This window comes from Tupaia chinensis, unplaced genomic scaffold (genome assembly GCF_000334495.1).
Source record: "Tupaia chinensis unplaced genomic scaffold, TupChi_1.0 Scaffold139757_1, whole genome shotgun sequence".
Classification (NCBI taxonomy): domain Eukaryota; kingdom Metazoa; phylum Chordata; class Mammalia; order Scandentia; family Tupaiidae; genus Tupaia; species Tupaia belangeri.
This window is the reverse complement of record NW_006199637.1, coordinates 1,478,583-1,503,632: the sequence shown is the minus strand read 5'-3', so window position 1 is coordinate 1,503,632 and position 25,050 is coordinate 1,478,583. Positions and strand designations below refer to the sequence as shown.

Below are 25,050 nucleotides of genomic sequence, written 5' to 3'. Positions count from 1 at the left end.
TTGGTTGTTATTGTTCTGTTTGTTTCTCAGGACAGGTTCATGAACACAAGTTGCTCAAAGTAGGGTGAGAAGTGGTCAGGTTTATGCTAGATAAAGGCTACATCCCAGCTTTGAGATGTGGAGAATAGTCTTAAGTGATGAATTTTACTGTTTGTGTTTTGAAGACTCATTAGCATTGTCTTTGAGGCCCTGACATAGTACCATTGTCTTATGGTTCAAGTCTCTTTTCTGGCCTGTACATGTTTAACTTTCTTAATTATATAGCTTTTTTTGAGAGAGAGTTTTGCTATAGGGCACATGAGCTTGCCAGAGAGACAAGAAGAGACAGAGACAGGAAGCGAGAAATCACCTCCCAGGGGGGATGGCCACACAGCAATCTCTTCTCCTCCATTCTCCTCTCAGAATTTTAGGCAAACATGCACAGTCACCTGGTGTGTTTTAAGCCACCAGGTCTGGGACTTGAACTGTGGTCAACTATGTGGGAGTACAGCAACGTAGCCATTACACCATCTGCTGGTCCCTTATATATTTTTTTGATTCATAAATTAAACGCCATTTTCAGCTACTTTCTAAAATCATTTAGATGGTTTTTCTTATTTTGTGAAAAATCAGGGAAAAACACTTAAAGGTCAGCATAACTTAAAGGCTGGGGCTGGCAGGTGGCGTGGTGGTTAAGGAGCTAGATTCCTACATAGCTGACCGTGGTTTAAGTCTTGGACTTGGGGGCTTGCTTTCTCATTTTCCTTCTCTCTCTTTATCTCCCTCTGGTGAGTGCATGTATCCTGCAACAAATTAAAAAATGATAGTAATAAATAAAATGAAATAATTATTTTTGAGGAGAAAGAACTTAAAGGTCAAGATAACAGGATGGACTGCACATGTATAGGTAAACAATTTGAACATTTATGAGTGAAAACATTTTAAAAAAATTTTTAAATGTTCCTATTTTTCTTAGAAATGAAATTGTCAAAACTTTAACTTTAGCATAAGTTTTAATTATGTACCCAGTTTTGGGACCAGCAGTTAGTGTAATGGCTATGTCGCTGGACTCCATGTGGTCAACCACAGTTCGAGTCCGGACCTGGTGGCTTGAACTCAGGCTGGGCGCGTGAGCGTGCATGCCCAAGATCCCGAGAGGAGAATGGAGGAGAAGGGATTGCAGTGTGGTCATCCCTCCTGGGGGTGATTTCTCGCTTTCTGTCTCTCTGTCTCTCTCTGTCTTTCTGGTGAGAGCACGTGCCCTATAGCAAAAAACTCTCCCAAAATAAATAAATAAATAAATAAGTATCCAGTTTAATTTTATGAAACAGAAGAAATCTGTAATTATATATGATGAAAAGTTAATTTAATTAAAATAAAAAGATTCTCTCCTCAACCTACTAGTCTTACTTTATTACCTTTTAAGAGACGGATTTATCAGACTTTGTGTCATTCTGATAATTAACTGAAGTAAAAGAAGTATATTTTTGGAGCTAAAGATCCTTTGATGTCATCTAATCTGCTACCTATTATAGCAATTTCTATAGTAATGTCCTTGGTAAGTGGGTATCTAACTACTCTCATTACTAGAAGCCTGATTATTCGTGAGACAGTATTATAATGCTCATTCAAAAAATATTTTTGACCTAGGGACAAAACATCTGTATTTCCTCATCCACATGATGGTTTCATGGTATTGAAAGATACTTTTAGCAGAATTCTCATTTGAATTAATTAGCCATACCCAGATCTCTTTTATTGTGATCTTTCAGACAAATGGAATTGCTAGAATTACTACAATAATCATCTGAGTGAAGATATTGTGGATGACAGTCAACCATAGATGAAGCAAATCATGGTCCCAATATTTAAAGAAAAAGAAAGAGGGATATATTCTTCAAATTGCTGTTTAATTTTTATGTTAATATTGGGTAAAATTCAGGATTTGATTATTAAACAAATTGTTCAGGAGCATTTTAAGCATTTTGTCTTTAGTAGCCAACTATTAGGTTTACTTGGAAGCAAATTATACAAAGCCAATCTTACTCTTTTCTCATGGTTGATCAACTGACATAGCAAATCATTTCAGCAAAAAATTTAACAAATTTCTCTGTGATATCTTTCTGGATGTTTTATATGTTGTAGTAAAATAGTTAATTAGATTAGCAATAAATCAAACAATCATTGTAAAATTGCTAATGAAATAGCCTAAGATCGTATTTTTGATTATGTTTTATTAGCACTTTTATGAATGATATGGGTATAATTGTTCAACTTGTGGAGGACATGAATTTAGAGAGACAGCTATTATGATGTATGACAAGATTTAAATTTATCCAGTAGATTAGTATGTTGGATCAGAAACAACAGGATGTAATAAATATAAAGTACCTCGTTAGGCTCAAAAAGTCAGACATGTATTCACAGATATGTACATACCAGCTGAACTTGCTATTGAAAGTAGTTAGATTATTTAAGAAATTTTGTGAATCAATAAAATGCGGGGGTAAAGGAATGGAAAACAACTGTAGACACCAGAGATAGTGTGGGAGGAGGGTGGGACATGGCAGAGGGTCAGAAATAGGGGTAAAATATATGAAAGTAGAAATGGAAAATTGTTGACGATAACATACATGATTAAGCCACTATGCAGTATATTCTGGATGGGAAATCTTATTTTATATGCTGTTATGATGCTCAGGGAATGAGTGTAAATTAATTAATTAAAAAATGTTTCAGAAAAAAGAAGCTTATGGAAATACATGTAATGGGAAAACTATGTATGAATTTAAAAAAGTTTTTGTAACAAAATACATTCACACTTTAATTGTAAAAAAATTAAATTAAATTAAATTAAGAAAATAAAATAAAAAGTGTGTAAGTACAGAGAAGCAGTTACATAAGAAAAGTATGAACCAATAATGTGATATGACTACTGAAAAAGCCAACACACAGTCTCGTGCTGAATTAAAAGAAACAGTGGGCCCACCACATGCAGCGGGGTGGTTGTAATGTGACTGTCGTAATAGTCCATCATACTTGAGTGTTGTGTTGACATTTATGCACGTCAGTGTAGGAACAAAATCAAACCAGTGTGTGCTGGACAGAAACCATGACACATTAGACGGTGCTCAAAGAAACTAGAAAGTCTAGTTTTTATAGATAGAAAGGACAACTGGAGGCTCAGAGAGGGTAAGTAAATTGTCGAGTGATTTCATTTTTTAATGGCAGATCCAAATGTCTACTCTTTAGTTCAGAGTTCTTTCTACTCATCTCATTTTGGTTTTCTAGAAAATAAAACCAACACAAGTTGTGAGAAAGCAGATTTTTGACTTTGCCCAAGAGTTTTTTGTAGTAATTTGTGTTGTCTTCTAATGTATGGAACTGCTTTGGGAAATAATGAGATTTTTATTACTGCAGGAATTGAAATAGATACCATGTAAATTATTAGAGATATTTTATGTTGTAAGGGATATTTCTGGGCTATATCAGAAACTGAGATGGATAACATACACGGAAGGCTGTTAACAGTATTGCTCTTTACATCTCTTTAGCTGGTTAAGATGATTATTAATAGTGCCCTCTTTTCTACTCTGAGTACCCCATTTTTGATGATATATTATATGGTTCTCTTTGCTGTAAGGTCTCTTCCAGCTCTCTAAGTCTGCTGCATGAAAATCATTTCAATGTAAATTATATTAGTTTAGCATAAGATAATTAGATTTTGTTGAGAACATGTAGAGTCTGAGAAAATTGCTTAAATTTTTTTTTTAAGAGATTTTTGCTATAGGGCACGTGCGCTTGCCAGCCAGCCAGACAGAGACAGAGACAGAAAGCGAGAAATCACCCCCCAGGGGGGATGGCCACACCGCAATCCCTTCTCCTCCATTCTCCTCTCAGGATCTTGGGCACGCACGCACACATGCCTGGCGTGAGTTTTAAGCCACCGGGTCTGGGACGCAAACCGTGGCCGACTACGTGGGAGTCCAGCGACATAGCCATTATGCTAACTGCTGGTTCCCGAAATTGCTTAAAAATTTTAAAGTGGAAAATTTTAAACACAAAAGTAGAGAATGGTACATGAACTCCTATGTACCTATCATCCAACTTTACAATTATCAACTCATAGTCAATGATATTTAATGTATACTTCATCAATATTTCTTCAGATAACTTTGAAGAAAATACAGTATTATTCATAAATATTCAGTATGTATCTTTACAAGGTAAGAATTCTTTTTGTCTTTTAAATTTTTTTAGAGAGAGATTTTTGCTATAGGTGCGTGTGCTTGAGGGAGACACAGAGAAAGAGAGAGAAAGGGAGAAATCACCTTCTAGGGGGGGATGGACACACCACAAACCCTTCTCTTGGGATTGTGGGCACGCATGCACACACGCCAGGACTTGATCTGTGGTGGACTATGTGGGGATCTAGTGCCTTAACCACTATGCCACCTGCTGGCCCTGAAAAACTCTTTTTTAAAAACAGAGCATTAACTTCATTGTTACACTTAAAAAAAATGTTAATTTTTTTTTTTTAAGGCTTTTGTCACAGGGTGAGTGCGTTAAACAATTGGAGACAGACAGTGGGCTGGAAAGTGAACAATCACCCTTCCCAGGGAGGATGGCCACACTGCAATCTCTTCTCTATTCTCCTCTAGGGATTTTGGACATGCATGCATATGCATCAGCATGATTTTTAAGCAGCCAGGTTTAGGACTTGAACCACGGTTGGCCATGTGGAAACCCAGCACCTTAACCACCATGCCACCTGCTGGGCCCAATGTTAATTATTAAATCTCTAATTACTAGTCAGTATTCACATTTTCCTGGTTGATATATGTATACAGAAATTTATACCTCTTTGTACATACATGCATGCATATGTACATATATATATATATATGCACACACACACACACACATATGTATATGCATATGTTTTCTGTGTGTTTTACAGTTTGGATACTGATAGTGTATACATTGCAATATGGTGATATTTATTTAAAAATTTTAATTTAATTAAATTAATTAATTTATTTTCCAATTTGCTAGAGGGCACATATGCTCAACAGAGAGAGAGAGAGAGAGAGAAAGTGAGAGAGAGAAAAGCAAACCACCAGGTCCAGGACTTGAACCATGGTCAGTCATGTGGGAGCCCAGCACCTTTAACCACCATGCCACCTGCTGGTCCTATATATTATTTTTTTTAAAGAATTATTTTATTTAACTTTATTTATTTATTTTTGAATTTTGACCAGAGAGGGACAGAGCACGAGAAAGAGAGAGAGAGGGAAAGTGAGAAAGCAAGCCTCCAGGTCCTAGACTCAAACCACAGTCCTGTGGTTGGGTGTCCTGCACCCTAAACTACCACGCCACCTGCCGGCCCCCCCATGTGTTATTTAAGTACTTTATTTACAGTCATCTTGTCCCAATTCCTCTCTCTCTCTCTTTTTAAATTTTCTTCCTCCTCCTTTTCTTCTTCTTCTTAGTCCTTCTATTCTCATTTCTCCTTCTCTTCATTCTTTTTTCTTCTTTTATTTGTGAGCCATTTGTCCTGTAGTTTTCTACAGATTAAATTTTGATGATTTCCCCCTGTGGTGTTATTTCACATGTTTTGTGCTCCATTATATCCCATCAGAAATAATAGTTTGATCTAGAAGCTTACTCAGGTTCGGGGTCATTTTTTGGCAAGGTTATTTCAAAGGGTAATGTATTCTTTCTTTAGGAGACCTATATTGTCTGGTTGTCTTTTCATGTATCAACCTTTAATGGTCTTCACTTAGATCCATGATTTTGTTAAGAGTTTCAAAATGGTGATTTTCTGTTATCTCTTCTTTATTAGTTGGAATACCTGTATAAAAGGAAGCTTTTCCTGATCAACAATTTGATAATTCTGAGTACAATTTCTTTGGGGAAGGATAGGATAAAGGCCTGATTCTTTTTCTTTATTTTCTAGTTTTTAAAATAATGAGTAGGTTCCTTTGCATCTTCCAAAGATGACTATTGATTTTAGTATTATTTACTCATAGGTTTAAAATCATTTGATGCATTTAAGTTCATTATTCTTTTTCTTGTTATTGATGGTTAAATTGACCCATCTTTGGCCGGTAGGAGGAGCATGGTCATGACAGCCCCTTATCTCTTATTGATATCATCTCCAAAGCCTTTCTAGATTTCCTGCTTTCTGGCATGGCCAGCTGTTTCAGGCTCATCTTGTAGATTTCTTTTAATCTCAGCCTTAGGCTAGCCTTTTGACTCCCCTGCCTCCCTGCCCATCACCAGCTGTATCTTATATGAGAAACTGCTGCACTTCACAAAAATGTCAGCCAGTCCATAGTAAGTTGCTCGGCCAACCTCTCCTGGGGCTCAGCCTGTGCCTTTGGCTTGATGAAGTTGGTACATCTGGCAGCTTTAATAGCTTGAACCATTCTCTTCTATTTTAAGGAGCTCTGTTTGTTCATTCCGTCTTTTGTTCCTTTATTTGCCTTTTGGCACAGGAATGCTGCCTTCCTTTACTAGTTATGGAGCAGAAATAGAAGTACGAAGGCCCTGCCCGTGTGTTTGATTTTAGTGGTCCAGGTTGAGTACTGCATTCCTGGGGGCCATCACTGAACAAGAAAAGCTGTCAGAGATGGGGTTTTGGAAAATCACATGGGACCACGATTAGGTGTGCAACTTCATTTCTCTAGGAGGTATAGATATTTTTGCATCAAACAGATCTTAGTTTGGATTCCTGAAACAGCAGACCCTGAGACAAAGATTTAGGTACTTATAGTTTATTTGGGAGGTGGTGGCTGGAAGAACAGTGAGGAAATGAGGAAGAGAGATGAGGGAGGGAGTTAAATCAGAATAGGGTGTGTACTTGTGCAGGAAATGTTAAACTTTGCTTTCAACTCCCAGCTCCGTAGAACTCCTTTCTGTATTATTGTAAGAAAGGGCAAAGATGTTGTTTACACATTCGGTCTCATCCTTCCTTCTTGGTATCATTCCCTTCCAGGTAATTCAGTCTTTTCTTTGTAGTGGCTTATTTAGGCCAGAGAATGCCATTTGGCAAACAGACTTAACTTGATCCTAATGGCAACTATTTATAACAGTGATTCTTTCTCAATCTGGGGTAGAGCTTTGGGAGGGGAGGAAGTTATTTTGCTCTCCAGAGACAATGTGGCAACGTCTGGAGACATTTTTGGTATAACTTGGGAAGGAGAAGAATGCTACTACTGGCTAGCATCTAGTGGGTGGAAGCCTGGGATGCTGCTAAACCTATTGCAGTTCATAGGGCAGCCCCTTATAAGAAGAATCATCCATCCTCAAATGTCAGTAGTGCTGAGGTTGAGAAACTGATGTATGGGAACTCAGAGCTATGTAGGGCACAGAGGCATCTGCTTCACTTTCTTAGATAATGCCTCCTACCTGGGACTCAGGCCTGTGTCACACACACGGACCTTTTTAGACAGGGTCTTGCTATACTGCTTATGCCAATCTCAGCGCGTGGACCTTCTGCCTCAGCCTTCCTCAGTTTCTGTGATTACAGGAATGTACCACCATGCTGGGCCTTTAGGTTGGACTGGGAATTGAACCTGGGCCTCCCATGTAGTCCCAGCCTTTGAACAAGGAATAAGTGTTGTGTCCTTCTCAGTGACATCTTCATATAGTCCCTGATGTTGGGTTGTACCATTCTTGACACTGTTAACAATTAAAGTAATGTCTGGGACCAGCAGAAGGCATAATGGTTACATCACTGGACTCCCATGTAGTTGACTGTGGTTTGAGTCTTGGACCCAATGACTTAAAACTCATGCGGGGCTGTGTGCGTGAATGCCCAAAATCTTGACAGGAGAATGGAGGAGAAGGGATTGTAGTGTGGCCATTTCTCCTGGGGTGTGTGTGTGTGTAGGGGGGTGATTTTTCTCTTTCTGTCTCTCCTATGAGTGCACACACCCTACAGCCAAAATCTCTCTCTATAAAAAAATTAAAGTGGTGTCTGCTGGATTTTTTCATTTTAATGATACCTTTTTCTGTATTATAATTAATTAGTAATTTGCAGGGCGATCCTTTCAGACTGTACCCCAACAACATTTAGCCAAATGACTTTAGTATCCATTGGCGTTCCTGTCCTAAGCCAATTATTTATTAGTATTTATAATTTTTTAAAAAATAAATGTCTTATCTCTAGGATTGTTTCTTGTAGATTGCAAGCTTTATTGGGAAGAATCTCTTTAACGCTTTCTGTCACTGACACAACAGAGTATATGAGGAGACTTCACAAAGTTTGTGAGAAAATAGAAGTGAAGTACGAGTTTATTTTGGTGCAGAAAAATTTAAAATCTATGCATAGGGTTTTCATAATATGCATTTTCTATAAACGTTTTGAAGATCCTTTGTATTTGCTTAGTATTTTCTGAGGGATTCGGTGAATTAATAAATGAAGATTTTTCTCTTAAGAAAATGTGAAGAAAGTCTTTTTTCCTGCTGTCTTAACCCATGTCTTTTAGTCACATGCTCCTTTTTCTGAAGCTTCCACAAACATAGAAGAATTTATGACCATTTTCTTATGTTGCTTTACATCTCAGGATTTTTTTTATTGTCATCCAAATGGCCATGTTTCCTTTTCTTCTGTGCAACTGTGAAGTTACTTACTTTGTAGTATGATATTTTGTTTATAGAACATGAAATATAAAGGGACTACTCCTAAATCAAGAGTATGGGTGTCGGGACCAGCAGTTAGCGTAATGGCTGTGTTGCTGGACTCCCACGTAGTCGACCGCGGTTCGTGTCCCGGACCCGGTGGCTTAAAACTCACGCCGGGCGCGTGTGTGTGTGTGTTTCCAAGATCCCAAGAGGAGAATGGAGGAGAAAGGATTGCGGTGTGGCCATCCCCCCTGGGGGGTGATTTCTCGCTTTCTGTCTCTGTCTGTCTGATGAGCGCACATGCCCTATAGCAAAAAACCTCTCCAAAAAAAAGGAAAGAAAGAAAAAAGAGTATGGGTATTTATGTGTATGCATGTGTAAATCAGGCTTATTTGTTAAATTCTCCTTTATTCTCATTTTCTCAGTTTTTTACTATTTTCATGACATTGATCATTACTAATACAGCTTAAAGTAATATTTTATTCTTAGCTATATTTTAAAACTTCCACACTCATAGAAAGGTTTTACTTTCCTTTTTTAATTTCTTTGGTGTCAGATTCTTTGTAGTCATTAAAAAAGAACTGGTAATAAATTGCACTAATGAAACAGTTTGTGAATATGCATTAGAAGATTACTAAGACTAAAATTTTCTGCAATAGAATATTTATTGCTTAATAAAGTAATGCTAATTTATAGCATTTGGTTTAAAATATTATTATTTTATGCACTGAAATAAGTGTATAAAAATACAAGGTTAAAAGTTCATTTAAAACATAACAGATGGGGCGTAATGCCACTTTCCTAATTTCGATAGTTTCTACATAGCAGATTCTCTTGGATATACATAAGAATCAGGTAACTTGGGACCAGCAGATGGCATAATGGTTATGTCACTGGACTCCCACATAGTCAACTGCGGTTCGAGTTCCGGATCCAGTTACTTAAAAGTCATGCTGGGTATGTGTGTATGTGTGCCCAAAATCCTGGGAGGAGAATGGAGGAGAAGGGACTGCAGCATGGCCATCCCCGTTGGGGGATGATTTCTTGCTTTCTGTCTCTCTGTCTTTCCAGCAAGCAAATGTGCCCTATAGCAAAAAATGCCCTACAAAAAAAAAATTCTCTCCCCCCCCAAAAAAAAAAAAAAAAAAAAAAAAAAAAAAAAAAAAAGAAAAGAAAAGAAAAAAGAAAAAAAAAGAATTGTGTAGCTTAATTTTATGAAAACTATCTTTTATAAACCACTGGGCATATTCAACTTTTAGAAGAGAAGACCAAAAGAAGACATGCCAGTCATTTGCAGATAACTTAGTTGAAATATCATGTGGAATAACACTTAGGGTAGAACAAGCATTAATGGGTAAAAGTGATTTGTGTGTATATTTTCTTTTTCACTAGAAGAAGGTGCTACCAATTTTAATTTATTCCCCAAAATGGATTCTTTTGTCATTTGGTATCATGTCATGGAGCCAGCTTGTGAAACTAAAACCAAGTGTTATGGCATAAGTGTTATTCAGTGGCCAAGTGGGAGATGAGCGTGCAAATCCACTTCTCACTCATCTTGAGCTAGAGAATTTAAGATATTGCAAAGTAGTGAGGAGACAGGATAGGGCAATTCAGAGCTTTTCTTGGAAAAGGCAAGGACTTTTAGAATCCCAAAACTCACCTTCTTTTTCTCCTTTTAGGAACATTTCTGGTGGTATCCCTGGTGATTGTAAATTGTCATAGTGCTGGTAGGTTTGCTATTTAGCATGTAAATGATGTCATGATGAGGTTCAGGGTCTTCCACAAGTCATTATGATAGCCATCTTGTATCTTACCACTCAAGATTGTTTTGTTTGTGGGGTCCTTATCTTATTTAGTGGCATGAATCCTATTGTCTAAAAGAAGAAAAGATACCCTTGGTGAGGGTCTTGGGTCTGGTATGAGCATGGACTGTATGGTGGGTGAAAAAGAAGTTTTAATAGCAATTAATAATTGACCAGCAGTAGAATATACCTCCTAATGAAGTGGTAGCACATTTTACTTAGAGATGGTTATGGAAAGATAGATGGCTTTTCTTTCTAATTCCCTCTTCATTTCCTTTTTTCCTAATCAGTTCTTCCTCTAGATCAGTGTAGTCCACTTTAGTAGCTATTAGCTACAAATGGTGATGGAGTCTTTGAAATGTAGGTAGTCCTATTTGAGATGTGCGATGAATGTGAGATAGACATCAGATTCCAAGAATTTCTAGTTAAAACAGAGTAAGTCATTAAGGCACTTGACAAGTTCTTTCTTGATAATCCTTGTGATGAATGTTCAGGCTCAGGTTATGTATTATTGTTAAAATGGTTGTACCCAAGAGGTACTGATAATTTAAACTGCGCTGTCACTGAGTCACAGGAGCATACTTCACCAGTCTTCTTATAATTTGAAATTAGGATTGCTAATCTAAAATGGTTTAGAATCTAAGAAAATATGATGAGCTGTAAATAGGTCAATCTTTTTTTATTTTTAAAGAAAGAGATTTTTGCTATAGGGCATGTGTGCTTGCCAGACAGAGAGAGAGAAATCAAGAAATCACCCCCCTGGGCGGGGGGATGGCCATGCTGCAATTCCTTCTCCTCTGTTCTCCTCTCGGGATTTTGGGCATGCACACACATGTGCCCGGCATGAGTTTTAAGCCACCAAGTCCAGCACTCGAACCACAGCCAACTACATGGGAGTCCAGTGATATAACCATTACGCTATCTGCTAGTCCTGTGAATAGGTAAATTTAACAAGGTTGAAATAAAATAGCCATAAATCGAAAGTTCTAAAATGGATTTTAAAATTTAGCTGTCTAATTAAGAAAAGGGATCTGTAGCTTGGCAGTAGCACACAGATAAAAGTCTAGGGGCTTTTAATTGGGGGAATCATAATTCAAGGCACTACTGAGGGAGCTGCTAAACAAAGCTATTTCAATTTTAATTGATATTTATCCATTAAAGTTTAATATCTAGAATGAAAGCATGCATTTTCTTATTTGTTTTGTTTGTTATCTTTAGAGCACACCTCGAATGGCATATTTAGCTCTGGGTATTATCTTCTAAGAAGGCTATGGACAAACTGCTACATGTTCAGAGAAGGGTGAGCTGATGATGAGTAGTGAAAGAAGCTGGCATGACTCATGGTGGGGTTGAAAGAGAGGTCATAAGAACTGCCTTTAAATGACAGAAAGGTATGATATTAAAGAGAAATTAAACTTCTTCCATAAAGTCCCAAGAACCCAAATGGACTTTCTAGAAAATGAGAGAGGTTACATTCAAGTATAAGGAAACACCATCTAAGGGTTGGAGCTAACTCTTGAAAATGAATCACCTCTCCAAAGTCCTTTGTAAACTCTGTTGCCAGAGCCTGTTTTCTGTTGAATATCTTCTTCAAACTGGCATTGCCACAAGATCCTAATCTGACCGTCACTTCCCTGATTGGAATTTCAGTAAGTAAGCATTTAATGTAGCAGTAGAAAAGGATGATTCTTCCATGATTGGCAATATTTCAATTATTTGCCATTTGAATTTTTTTTCTGATGCCATGTTTCCTGACAGTTATGGGAACTTTAAGATAGACAACGTAGTGTGATAATACTCTTTGGTGAATAGTGTCAGGAGCTTGTCCCTTCTATGATGGGTATAGGACGTGTAGTCCACTCTACAGATATTGTGACTGAGCCTTCCTGAGATGGTGCTGGTACCTTTGAAAGATTGTCAGCTGCCAAAGCATAAGCATGTAAATAAAGACTATCTTGCATCTGGAATTTCTGTGATTTCGTGTATGTGTCAAATCATAAAACACTATAGATGTACATTTTTGAAAGAAAGGAACTTCTGTGTTATTGATCGTTTTGTTGTAACCTGGAAATTTTCTGAGAATGATGAAAAGTCTTGAAACTATCATTTTGCTGTTGGGTGGTCATAACACTTCTAGCCATTGCAGGTGTTTTGTTTCCTTCTCTTTGTTTTTAACCTCACCTTATATCACCTCTGATCCTATTTTTATTTCTTTGATCTCCTGCCTACTCTTCCTTTTTCTGAAAAGTTGAAGTAAGCAGTATCCAACTAATCTGTACTCTGTGTTCACAGCATCTTCTCCTGGGTGAAATAAAGGAAATGTGATGTTATTGCCATTCTATGTGATTTGTGTTGGTCTTTTTTCCTTTGTCTCTGCCTTAAGGTCAGGTACTATGTTTTCTACTTCCTGAATAACTCCCCAGGTGTCCACTATGTGCATCTGTGCCTGGTGGGTTTTTAATAAATGCTTTTGACTGATTTACTGACTGTTCTCCATAGCAAGAAAACAACCCCACACTTTATGTCAAAGAGGCTATAGAGTATTGAGTCAATGTGTTTTAGGAGTTCTTTGAGGTAGAAGGCAGGAGTTTGAGAAATTATGAAAGATAAGGTTATGAGAGTCTAAAACATTTTAATTCATTCTTTTATTTTAAAAAATGCTCATATAGTATTTTAACTATATATAATACATTAGGTATCTTTGGGAAAGTAATGACATATTTTTCTATGCAAAAATGCATTATTACTTTCCTAACAACCCAAGAGTAAGTCCCTCCTATTCTTTGTCTCAAAAGAGTCTTTCAATCGAAGGTGAGATAATTTGGTACACATAATTTCTTTTCATTTTTAAACTATTGTATATATTCAAATATTTCTGGTGGTTTAAAAAGTTTTTTAAAAATCAACTAAGGTTTAAAAATATATCTTTAACATTCCCCACTATTGTTCTTTAATAGGATAAACTTGGGAATTTTATCTTTAAAAATATCATTTACTTTACAAAGAGCTCATTGCAAAGTTCCTTTAAATGGAGAACTCCCTGAATTGCATTTTTCGTATGGGTTTATAAAAAATAAATTTATCCAGAAATATTCAGTAAACACTTTGTAGTTTATCTGTGTTTAAGATCAGCTTTCTTTTAAGTAGGACAAATTTTTGCATCGAATTAAAAAAATAGCCTTATTGGCACTCAGTTGGAAAGATACTTGCACATCCATGTTTATTGCAGCATTATTCATAATTATATTAAGAATATTACTCAGCTATAAGAAACAATGAGACCTTTGGGGCCAGCAGGTGGCATGGTGGTTAAGATGCTGGACTCCCACATATGTGGCTGACCATGGTTTGAGTACTGGACCGGTGGCTTGAAAATCACACTGTGGATGTATGTGACCATATGTTTAACTTTTTGTGGACATGTAAGATTGTTTTCAAAAGTGGCTGCACCATTTTATATCACCAGCAGCAGTGCATAAGTGTTCTAGTTTCTTCACATTTTCACCATCATGTATTATATTTTTTACTGTAGCCATCCTAGTGGACATGAAGTAATATCTCATTGCAATCTGATTGAATTACTTTGATAGCTAATAGTGTTAAGTATCTCTTTAACTGTTTATTGGCCATTTTGTGTATTTTCTTTTGAGAATGGATATTCAGACCCTTTGTCCATTTAAAAATTGGGGTTATCTCTATATTATTCTGTTATAGACATGCTTTATATATTTTAGATATAAAGTCCTTTATCAGATATGTAATTTGCCAAATTTTTTTCTATCCTGTGGGTTGTCTTTTCACTTTCTAGGTATTGCTTTTTTAGAGGACAAAAGATTTAAATTTTGATAAGTCCACTTCTTTTTCTTTTGTTATTTGTGCTTTTGATTTTATATCTTAAGATTGCCTAACATGAGGTTATAAAGATTACTCTTACGTTTTCCTTAAAGAGTTTTATAGTTTCTGCTGTTACATTTAAAATCTTTGATTCACTTTGAGTTAATTTTTGTATATGGTGTGAGGTAGGGGCCCAACTTCATTCTTTTGCATGTGTCCCAGGACCATTTATTGAAAAGATACTTTTAGCTTGGATCATGGGTGTGTGTTTATGCACCAGACATGTACAGTGAGACCTTGGGACACAAACCTGGGGCCTTCTCATGTGGCTTCAGCATCACAAAGTGTTGTGTTATCACTGTCTCACTTAAAATAAAATAAACCAAAAAAATTCATGTAGGTATACATAACAAAATTTACCATTTTAACTATTAAAAAAGGTTTGTTATAATATGTGACATATAATCATTACACACCCCACATGGCTGACCACATTTCCAGTTCCGGACCTGAAAGACTGAGATTATGCCGGGTGTGTGTATGTATGTGTGTGCCCAAAATCCTGGGAGCAGAGGGGATTGTGATATGGTCAAACCCTCTTGGGGGGTGTGATTTCTCACTTTCCCTCTCTGTCTTTCTCTGATGAGCACACATACCCTATGGTATAGCAAAAACCAAACAACCAAAAAAACAGAAAAAATCATGTATACAGTGTATAATAACCAAATTCAGGATATAAACTTATTTACCACTTTCAACATTTAACATTATATTATGTTGTGAACATTTAAAACCAATTCAAATAGTCCACTAGTTCTTCTGAAAGTATGTACTGAATTGTCTATGATGTTCTTTACTGCAAAATACAGTTCTAAAGAAAAACAAACTGATTAAAAATTAGATAGCAAAAAAATCTCATAAATAAATGAGGATAGATTTCTTTTTTTAAGAGAAAGATAATTTTAACATAGCCAATGAAAGAAATATACATATATATATAGGAGATATAGTTTATATTCTGAAAAGTTCTACCATTCTTAAGTGTACATTCAGTTGTGTTAAGTAGAGTCTCATTGTTTTGCAATCAGTCTCTGGAACTTTTCTTGTCTTGTAAAAATGATATTCTAAATACATAAAACAAACATTCCTCATTCTCTTCCTCCTTAGCTATTTGCAGCTATCATGGTACTTAATGTCTTTACAAATTTAACTACTTTAGAAAACTTAAATAAGTGGAATCATACAATACTTGTCTTTTGAGGCCTGACTTAGCATAAAGTCTTCAAGATTTATCCATATTGTAATATATATAAGGATTTCCTTCCTTTTTTCTTTTTTTAAGGTTTTTGCCATACGGTGCATGTGCTTACTGGAGACAGAGAGAGGGAAAGTGAGAAGTCACTCCTCTTAGGAGGGATGGCAACACTGCAATCTTTTCTTCATTCTCTTTCTGGGATTTTGGGCATGCATGCACATTTGTCTGGTGTGGATTTTATGCCACTGGATCGGGACTCCAACTACGGTCGGCCATGTCGGAATCCAGTGTCCCAGCCATTATGCCACCTGCTGGCCCAGGATTTTCTTCTTGTTACAGCCAGATAATATTTCATTGCATGTATACAGTTGTCTCTTGGTATCTGCCAGGGAGCAGAGGGGATTGTGTTATGGCCACACATCCCTGTGGATACCAAAGTCCATAGATTTTTTTTTTTAATACAAGTCCTTGTATAAAATGGCATAGTATTTGCATATAACCTATGTGTACACTCCCATATGCTTTAAATCATCTTTAGATTACTTATAGGTAATCTTAGCATCAGATGTAAGTGAAAAGGAAAATATAAACATAAACTTCAGTATCTCTTTTAAAAAATATTCAGGATAGAGAGCATGTATGCATGAGAGAGGGAGAAAAAGAGAGAGATGAGAGAGAGAGAGAGAGAGAGAGAGAGATTGATTCTCAACACTGTCTTGTCATGCTATAATTCCCTTCCCACAGCCCTCCAGGTTGTTTAGGTTTGAGCACTTGTACATCTACATGTTTTCAGGATGACTTGGGGATCTGAACCTGCCATTAGCTATATGGCTTCCAGCAGTGCAGTTTGGTTTGCTAGTAACTGTGCCACCAAGTTGGGCCTCAAATCTCTCTTTTAGGGAGACACTTCTTTTATTTCATAGCAGTTGATGTGCTCTGGTTCCATCTGTGGTTGGTTGAATCTGTGGAGGCAGAACTCCCTGATCCTGAGAGCCAATCATATAAACCAATCATCTTGTTTATCCATTCCCTTGTTGATGGACGCTTGGGTTGATTCCATTCTTTGGCTATTGTAAATTATTCTGCTGTGAACCAGAGGTACACAAATACCTCTTTGAGACCATGCTTTTAATTATTTGGGGTATATACCAGGAAGTAGACTTGCTGAGGCATATAGTAATTCTATTTTTAATTTTTCAAGGAATCACCATACTGTTTTTCATAGCAGCTGTACCATTTTTCATTCCTCTAACACTTCACGGGGGTTCCAGTTTCTCCACATCCCCTCCTACACTTGTTATCTTCTTAAACTGATTCCCTGCTGAAAGTTCCAGGCATAACTCTGCTAAGCTTTATTATTTACTGAAGATTTTCTCAGTACTAGTTCAATTGAGAGAGTTGAGCATTTCTTGACCATATTCCATATGTGCTGTACTTTGCTCTGTGAGACATGAAATAAGTATAAGAACATGCCTGCTCTCTGGATACTTACAGTATGTTTAGGAAGATCAAGTATAGGTACCTACCTTCTACTGCTGTGTATTTTGGCTCTGTGTATATGTCTTAGCTCTCAGTAAATGTAAGCTTCCTGAGAATAAATAGCTTTGTATTGATACAGTGTGTAGCACAATGCCTTATGTATAGCTTTTGTTTATTATGATTTTTTTTTTTTTTTGGAGAGGTTTTTGCTATAAGGTGCGTGTGCTCGCCAGAAAGAGACACAGAAAGTGAGAAGTCACGCCCCCTGCCCAGGGAGGATGGCCACGCTGCAATCCCTTTGCCTCCATTCTCCTCTTGGGATCTTGGGCATGCATGCATACATGCCCGATGCGAGTTTAAGCCACTGGGTCCGGGACTCGAACCATGGTCGACTACATGGGAGTCCAGCGATGTAGCCATTACACCATCTGCTGGTCCTCATTTATTATGATTTTAAAAATTAATAAAGTCACACAACAATATTAGACTATTTATAGTTAAATACCCAAGTAAATACTATTAGCCAATCAGTATAACTGAATTTTAGATGTAGCATGTTTCAAACTTATTAGGGAAGACTTTATGCAATAGGAGATAATTAAGTGAACTTTTAAAGGATGGTAAGAACTGAGCAAGAAGAGAAAATATTTTAACTGGATGTCTTAGTATTTGGAGGGCATTGAGTGGAATAGATCACACTGACTGGAACTGACTTTTAGATAGAGAGATGGGTGGATAAATAGATAGAGACATTATAAATACCAATTTGCAGAGTTTGTCCTTACTCCATTTGACCTTAAATAGTCACTGAATTTTTTTTTTAATTTGCCAAAATGCATGTGTGCTCACTGGAGAGAGACAGAGACGGAGAGAGGGATAGTGAGAAAACACCTCTGATTGGGAATGGTCACACTGCAGTCTTCTCTATCTTTCTCTTGTCTTAGAAATGTGGGTGCACAGGGGCCCGCAGATGGTATAATGGTTATGTTGCTGGACTCCCATGTAGTTGACTGCAGTTCAAGTTCTGAACCTGGTGGCTTAAACTCACACTGGCATTTGTGTGTGTGTGTGTGTGTATGTGTGTGTGCACCCAAAATCGTGAGAGGAAAATGAAGGAGAAGGGATTGCAGTATGGCCATCCCCACTGGGGAATGATTTCTTGCTTTCTGTCTCTGTCTCTCTGGCAAGCGCACACACCCTATAGCAAAAATCACTCTAAAAAAATAAATGAAAAATAAAGAGGACAGTAATTTTTGATTACTTTTATTCTGTCAGCTCTTTAATAGCAGGGCTCTTCAATCCATAGTGCCTAGGATGGTTCCCAGAGCCAAGTTTGCATAGTTTTTCAGTGGATGTGTGAATGTACGGACTAGGTGATTTGGGCCTGGATAATGCTATTAGCAATAGCGTAAACCATGAGAGACATTGTGGAGGAAACATTGAGATGATTTGTTTTCTGACCGTATAAAGGTTGTGTACAACGTGGAAAATGACACTAAAGTTTCAACAGGGATTATTAAAGAATAGCAGTGCTATATCCTTAGAAGTAGTCAGCTAAGGGAGAAGGGGAGTGAGAGAAGGGACAGTCAAGGTCATGTTTTTAGATTTACTGAGTTTCACATGGAAACATCTAACATGTAGAGGTTTAAGGGCTCAAATATGACCTGAAGTGTGAATTTTTAAATTCAGATCACATTATGTAGGTATTGTTTGAACAGTAAAAGTGATTGGACCGATTAAGCTGTTTTGTGTGCATATGTGCAGAGGTTGTGTGCATGTACACAAGTATACACACTCTGATCGGTTACAACCCAACATGTGTTAGATTGTCCATTAATGAATGTGTTTATTAGTATTAGTAGAATGATGAGGACTGAATTGTGGACTGAGCAGAGGGAAGAAAGGAGACAGAAAAAGAACAGAGATGGAGAAACTTATTTTATGTTTTAGAATATTATTACTACTAACAGTAGTTCTCTGTATCAGTAATTAGGCTCTTACTCTTATGTCAGACACTCTGCTAGGTGTGCTGTCTCTTTACCCCTATAGCCAACCCATGACGTCATTACTATTACATCTTCCTTTTACTGATGAGGATACTGAAGTCTCAAGAAGTTAAAACTTGACCAAGACCACTTGAGCTAATAAACAATTAGGAAAGTTTGCACATATAAATGGACCTTTTTTTACTCTAAGCTGATGTTCTTTCTGTTATACCAAAGGTATGTATGTTAATTTCTGCAAGGCAAGGGCTTTGTCTATACAGAATCAGTCTTCAGTAAAGACTTATTAATTTGCAGGCAGTGATTAAACAGTAATGTTTCCTATAAAAATAATCAGTGTATACTTCGGACATGGCTGCTTCTACTTTTCTACTTAGGTGTTTATATTCATGGTATATTTGAAGATAAAACTTTATTGACTGATTGTTGCAGATGTTAATTTACAAAGGTATAATACGTATTTGAAATATTAATCATCCAAAAAACTGCTTTTCAAAATTTTTTTCTTCAATGAATGCAAATCTCTTCTAGAAATTTTTCTAAGGCACTCTCCAGAACATTAATGCATTAGGGAGAAAATAAGATGGGCTTGTGATGTTCTTTTATTTCAGGGGATATCATTTTCAATGCTCAATACCCAGAGCTGCCCCCCGATTTTATCTTTGGAGAGGATGCTGAATTCCTGCCAGACCCCTCAGCTCTGCAGGTGAGTATGGCAAACTCGCTTAACTGATCTTTATTTGGTGAAAGGAAAACAAAATTGGCTTTGAAAGTAGCTTACCAGATAAATCTGTCAAACAGGTGAATTTTTTCCACTCCTCTTCTCTCTGTCCTGTGAAAGAGTACAACTCTTTATGTACCAAAATAGTTACATAGGAAACTTTGTTGGTTGCAGTTTTACTTTCAGGCTATTTTGAATTAATGAAAGTCTCAAGTATATTGGTTGAGATATTTTTACTTCAGTTTAAAGGACATGTTGAAAACATTTTCTTTGTTTCAACTTAATATTTCATGCCTGCAATCAATTTTCTAATGTTTACTAACACTTCATCACAGGGCTTGTTAGGAGAGTGTTTCTTGGCTCTTTAAGAGTTTTTTTTTTTTCTTTCTTTTTTATGTATGTGTGAGTGTATAGAAGTGAAAGTGGTAAATTTGGACTTGATTCCACATTATCTCAGTATTTTTATCAGAATGGTATAAAGACCAGATTAAGTGTTCTTATTAAGACTCAAAACTTTGTACTTAAAATAAAATGTTTCTGGAATTAAAGCAGGACTATTCACCATTGGGAAAAGGAGTGGTGATAGTTGTCAGAACACATGCGGTTTATATAAAAGTTGTGTGTTTCATGTGGCTGATGGAGAAAAACATGTGCCATGTTGTTTAATGCTTATGACCAGACAAACCGTCTCTCCCTTTCCCTTCTCAAATTTGAATTTGCTATACCTATACTGTGAAAGTTCTATCATCATCCAAAACTGTTCTTAATTTTGTTTTCTGGAGACTTTCTGTCTTGTTAAAGTTTTGTAATTAGAAGTTTCAATGACTTACTTTGAAATCTTGCTCCCACCCCATTTTAAAGAGGAAGTGTTAAACAGGAAGTATTAACTTGAACCTAAAGAATTATTTAATAGTTTAGAACATGGCTGTAAAAATACTTGAATCAAGAATAGGATGGAGCTATTGTAAAATTTCTAACAATCACACATAAGGTATTATTTGATTTTCTAAAAAAAAAAAAAATTGTGAGTTGGATATGGCACCTGTAGTTGTCCCATATTAAAGCCAAGAGGCCTACTTAAAGAAAATCGGGCAGAGGTAGTATTATAGACCTCGACTTATTAAATCTGCCCAATGGAGAGTAGCATATGCTAAATGCCAAGATGTATTCCAGGCTGTGTCCCCCAGGAACTGAAAGAAGTTGGTCAGAAAAAGCTTTGTAGGGGAGGTGAGATTTGTACTCATTCTTGAAGAATGGAACAGAAGTGGGAAGTGTGACAGAATATTTCAGATGGCACAGTGACATAGCAAATTTGAAGAAGCTACCATTTGTATAATATATTGCAGAAGAAGGTACTGACAGGTTTGCTGCAGTGTATGTGAATATAAGACAGGTCTAGAAAAGGTTAGAAGGATAAATTGGGAGAAGATTATAGAGGACATTGAATGGTGGGCTGAGAGTCATTGAAAGAAATGAAAAAGGGAGAATCATCTAAAAGCAGTGTGGTCAGTATATGGATTAAGGAGAGACTGATGACCAGAATTGATGTTGGAAGGATTGAGGGAGAAGAAAGGGGCTTTAAGGTAGGGCGAAGCAAGAATTAAGCAGTATGATGGAAGGGATAAAGAAGTAGTGTTTCAACTTTTTTTTAAATTGCTATAAAAAGTTGAAGTGCATATATTTGGTCTTGCCAAGTGTTAGAGAGTGTTGAATTTAAAAGCTACAGAGGACCTTAAGATTCATCTTATTTCACTCTGCTTTTTGAGTACTGAGGAGATTGACCTTAATTTATATAATTCTATGTCAGAGCTGATAGTATCACTCCACTCTTGCTGTTTAATCTCTGAATTAAGTTATCACAAATGTTTTTGAGAAATTAGCTGAAAAAGAACAGCCAAAAATATCAAAGCACTAGCTCTAAGAGAAAGATTGCAGATCTAGGAGGGAACCTTCTCTGTAGTGATGGTTGATCCAGGGCTTCTGGTAGCTACTCAGGGCTTCTTCATTGATCAGTAGGCTGGGAAAGCCCAGATGAGCAACCAGAGTGCACCCTCCACTTGCTGGGGGATGTCCAGATAGCTCTGGAGGTTGCAGTTGGTATTCATTGTCATCTGGACAGGATAAATACAAGGTCTGATCCCCAGCAGACATTTCTCAGAGCACAGCTTGCCTCCGAAGAACTTTTCACTCAACTGTTAACAGGTTATGGTTTAGTTCTTGGATTCAGTTCAGACCTTTTTTCTTTTCTTGAAGTGCTCAGGGTACAGTCACTAATAACCCGACTAGTCTACATATGGTTCAGTGTGAAGGGGAATTACAATTTCATCACCCATACAGGAAAACAGACTGCCTGGACTTGTTTCCCAGGGTTTTCCACTGAAGTACGCCTTACAGAAGAGAATGAATGTGTACCCTTAGAATCTGGGAGTGCAGTCGAAAGCAGTTCCTGTGGCTAATAGGGAATTTCTTTGAACTTTCTGGTTTTTTTTTTTGTTGTTGTTGTTGTTGTTAAAAATGCATGAAAATTTACATTTGATTTTATAATATACCTTTTGGAAACATTTATTTATTTTCTAAATGAGAGAGGGAGAAAGGCACTCCTAAGTGTTGGACACTGTGATCTATCCTCAGCATTCAGCCAATAGCAGATTGTGGGCATGCATGTACCTGGTATACTCAGGGAGGATTCCAGATGTGGACGGATTCCTTCTGTGTGGGAGTGACTCACAGAACTTCGGGCTTTAACCACTATACCACTGTCTGGTCCCTATGCTTTTTTGTTTGTTTCAAGTTTTTGTCAAAGGGTGCATGGGCTTTCTGAAGAGAGACAGAGAGAGGGAAAGTGAGAAATCACCCCCTGGGAAGATGGCTATGCTGCAGCCCTTTCTCCTCTATTCTCCTCTTTAGAGTTTGGGCATGGACACACACATGCCTGGTATGATTTTCAAGCACTGGGTCTGGTACTTGGACTGTGAAGTCAACCATGTCGAAATCCAGTGCCTTAACCACTGTGCCATATGCTGGCCTCTCTCTCTCTCTCTTAAACATAACATATATGAAATTATAAATGTTTGAGAAAAAATAGTCTTGCCATTGTGTCTCAGTTTGAGAAAATAATGGTCAATCCATTGTGTCCTCCTTTGAAAAGTGTAGTTTTAGAGAATATATGTGATCTTTTATTTACTTAGCTTATTTAAACCTATTCCTCCCCCCCCCCCAAAAAAAAAAGATTTGTAAAGGACTCATATAAGGTTGATTGAAATATGTGAGGTGCTCTTATCAATTGAATGAAGCCATCACTTCCTAAAGTCAGACTTTTTCTTAAAGGAGGCAAGTTATGTTAGGAACTTGAGATTTTCAGATGAATTAAAAATATTAGATAAATACCAGATCTAAAGATGGGTATCCGATAGACACCAGACATCATAAAATCATTGAGAAGTGGTCCATTGGGTTCCAATTCTGAATATAAAATTAACATAATCTGGGAAGCCTTTTGAAAATACAGACTCCATTGGACTACTTAATCAGATGCTTTGGTGAGTCAAAGAAATGTTAACTTCTCTGGGCTATTTTTATGTATTAGTCTGTGAACTCTATGGAAATCTGTCTTTTACATTAATGTTTCCAACAGAAGGCCATTTGCCTTTGCTTAACATTATTTCCAGAGAGATATTTCTATCTTGGGTAGAATTCTTAATTTTCAAAAACATGACTTCTTTTTGAGGCATAATTTATATGCCATGCAGTTCACTCATTTAAGAAGTAAAATTCAATGATTTTTAGTATTATCACAGAATTGTGCAACTATCACCACAAATGTAGACCATTGTCATCACCCTGAAAAGAAACACTAAACCCATAAGTTACTTCCCTATGCTCCCACCCTTACCCGACTCTAGGCAGCAACTAATTTGTATTCTGTCTCTGAATTTGCCTATTCTGGACATTTTCTGTAAGTGGAGTCATGTAATGTGTTTGTTACTGACTTTGTTCACTTAGCGTATTTTCAGTATAGCATATATCACTATTTCTTTTTTATGGGCCAAGTAATATTCCAGTAAAGGCATATATGACAGCATATCCATTCATCATTTGATGAGACACTTGGGTTATTTCAACATTTTGGCTACTTCAGTTATATGGCTTTATTTTTATTTCTCTTAGATGTATTCCTCAGAGTAGAATTGCGGGATCAAATGATAACTCTAATGTTTTGAGGAGTGGCTGCACTATTTTATATCTTCATCAGCAATGAATAAGTGGCACAATTTCTCCATATCCTCACCAACACTTGTTACTCTTTGTCTCTTTCATTATAGCCATCCTAGTGGGTATGAAGTGGTATCTCATTATGATTTTTTTTTGAAAGGTTTCACATATTTATTACTGAACCAACCTACCAATGCAGAACTTAGAGACAAGGTGAAGCATCATTTTTTTCCCAATAAACACACGCGTCCAGTCAGTGGTGACCATTTTCAGTTTGATGTGGTAAGACCATAGTGACCTTGGTACAGCATAAATATGTGGGCCTATTCTGCCCAGTTTGTCATAGACCCAGCTTGGTTCTTCTCCAGTGTCCCCTCTTGGAGTTGTATCTGATTTTATTACCAGTTTTCATTCTAACCCACTGGGGAATAGGACGATTTTGCTTCTGTTTTTTGGCCAGAAACCGCTTGATTCTGAAAGTCTTGTGAGAAGACATGGCGAAGAGCCAAGTGGACCGCACGTACCATGATGGCGGAGAAAAGAAGATCTCATTATGATTTTGATTACACTTCCCTGATGGCTAATGCTGTTGAGCGTCTTTTCCTGTGCTTATTAGCCACTTGTATATCTTCTTTGGAATTTGGTGATTGCACACAATGTGTCCAATACTGTATAATATGAAATTTGACTTAAAGGAGGCTAAATTTTAAAGAGCTAAGACATATTCACATGGAAACATGTAGACACAGGTAGTATATGATTAAATGTTGAAATAACTAAACAAACCAGTGCTGTGGGGATAGCTAATAGAGTTTTAACATAGCATTATATAATGTGAGAAGTGAGGATGATCTGTAAACTAAGACAGAGGTTCCATTATAATGAAAAAGAGAAATTATTGGAATGATTGGATAAGAAAATCAGGGAGAAGTTGGGACATGTGTTCTGCTCTATATGGTGGGGAGGTTATGGTATAGCTGTCACCCAGTAGTCTCTCTAAGCCCATCTCCTTCCTTTCTGTTCCGGTTCACTCCCCTCTAGCCACATGAGCTTTCTTGCTATTCCTCACACATTCTAAGCACACTTCTCCCTTAGGACCTTTCCATTGGGTATTATTTCATCCACTTTGCCTAG

At 37.0% G+C, this 25,050-nt stretch overlaps 1 protein-coding gene across 6 annotated transcripts in view; it reads left to right on the top strand.

Annotated features, from left to right (window-relative positions):
* The window catches only part of BABAM2 (BRISC and BRCA1 A complex member 2), a 444,577-nt gene that overhangs the window by 80,898 nt on the left and 338,629 nt on the right, over positions 1 to 25,050 (top strand). For all 6 annotated transcript variants that reach the window (XR_003546792.1, XR_003546791.1, XR_003546790.1 and 3 more), the window contains exon 4: positions 19,595 to 19,689. Coding sequence is in view for 2 of the 6 variants with exons in the window: in XM_006162134.3 (XP_006162196.1) it covers positions 19,595 to 19,689 (95 nt within the window). In the remaining 4 variants the exon portion in view is untranslated. The remainder of the gene's footprint in view (positions 1 to 19,594; positions 19,690 to 25,050) is intronic.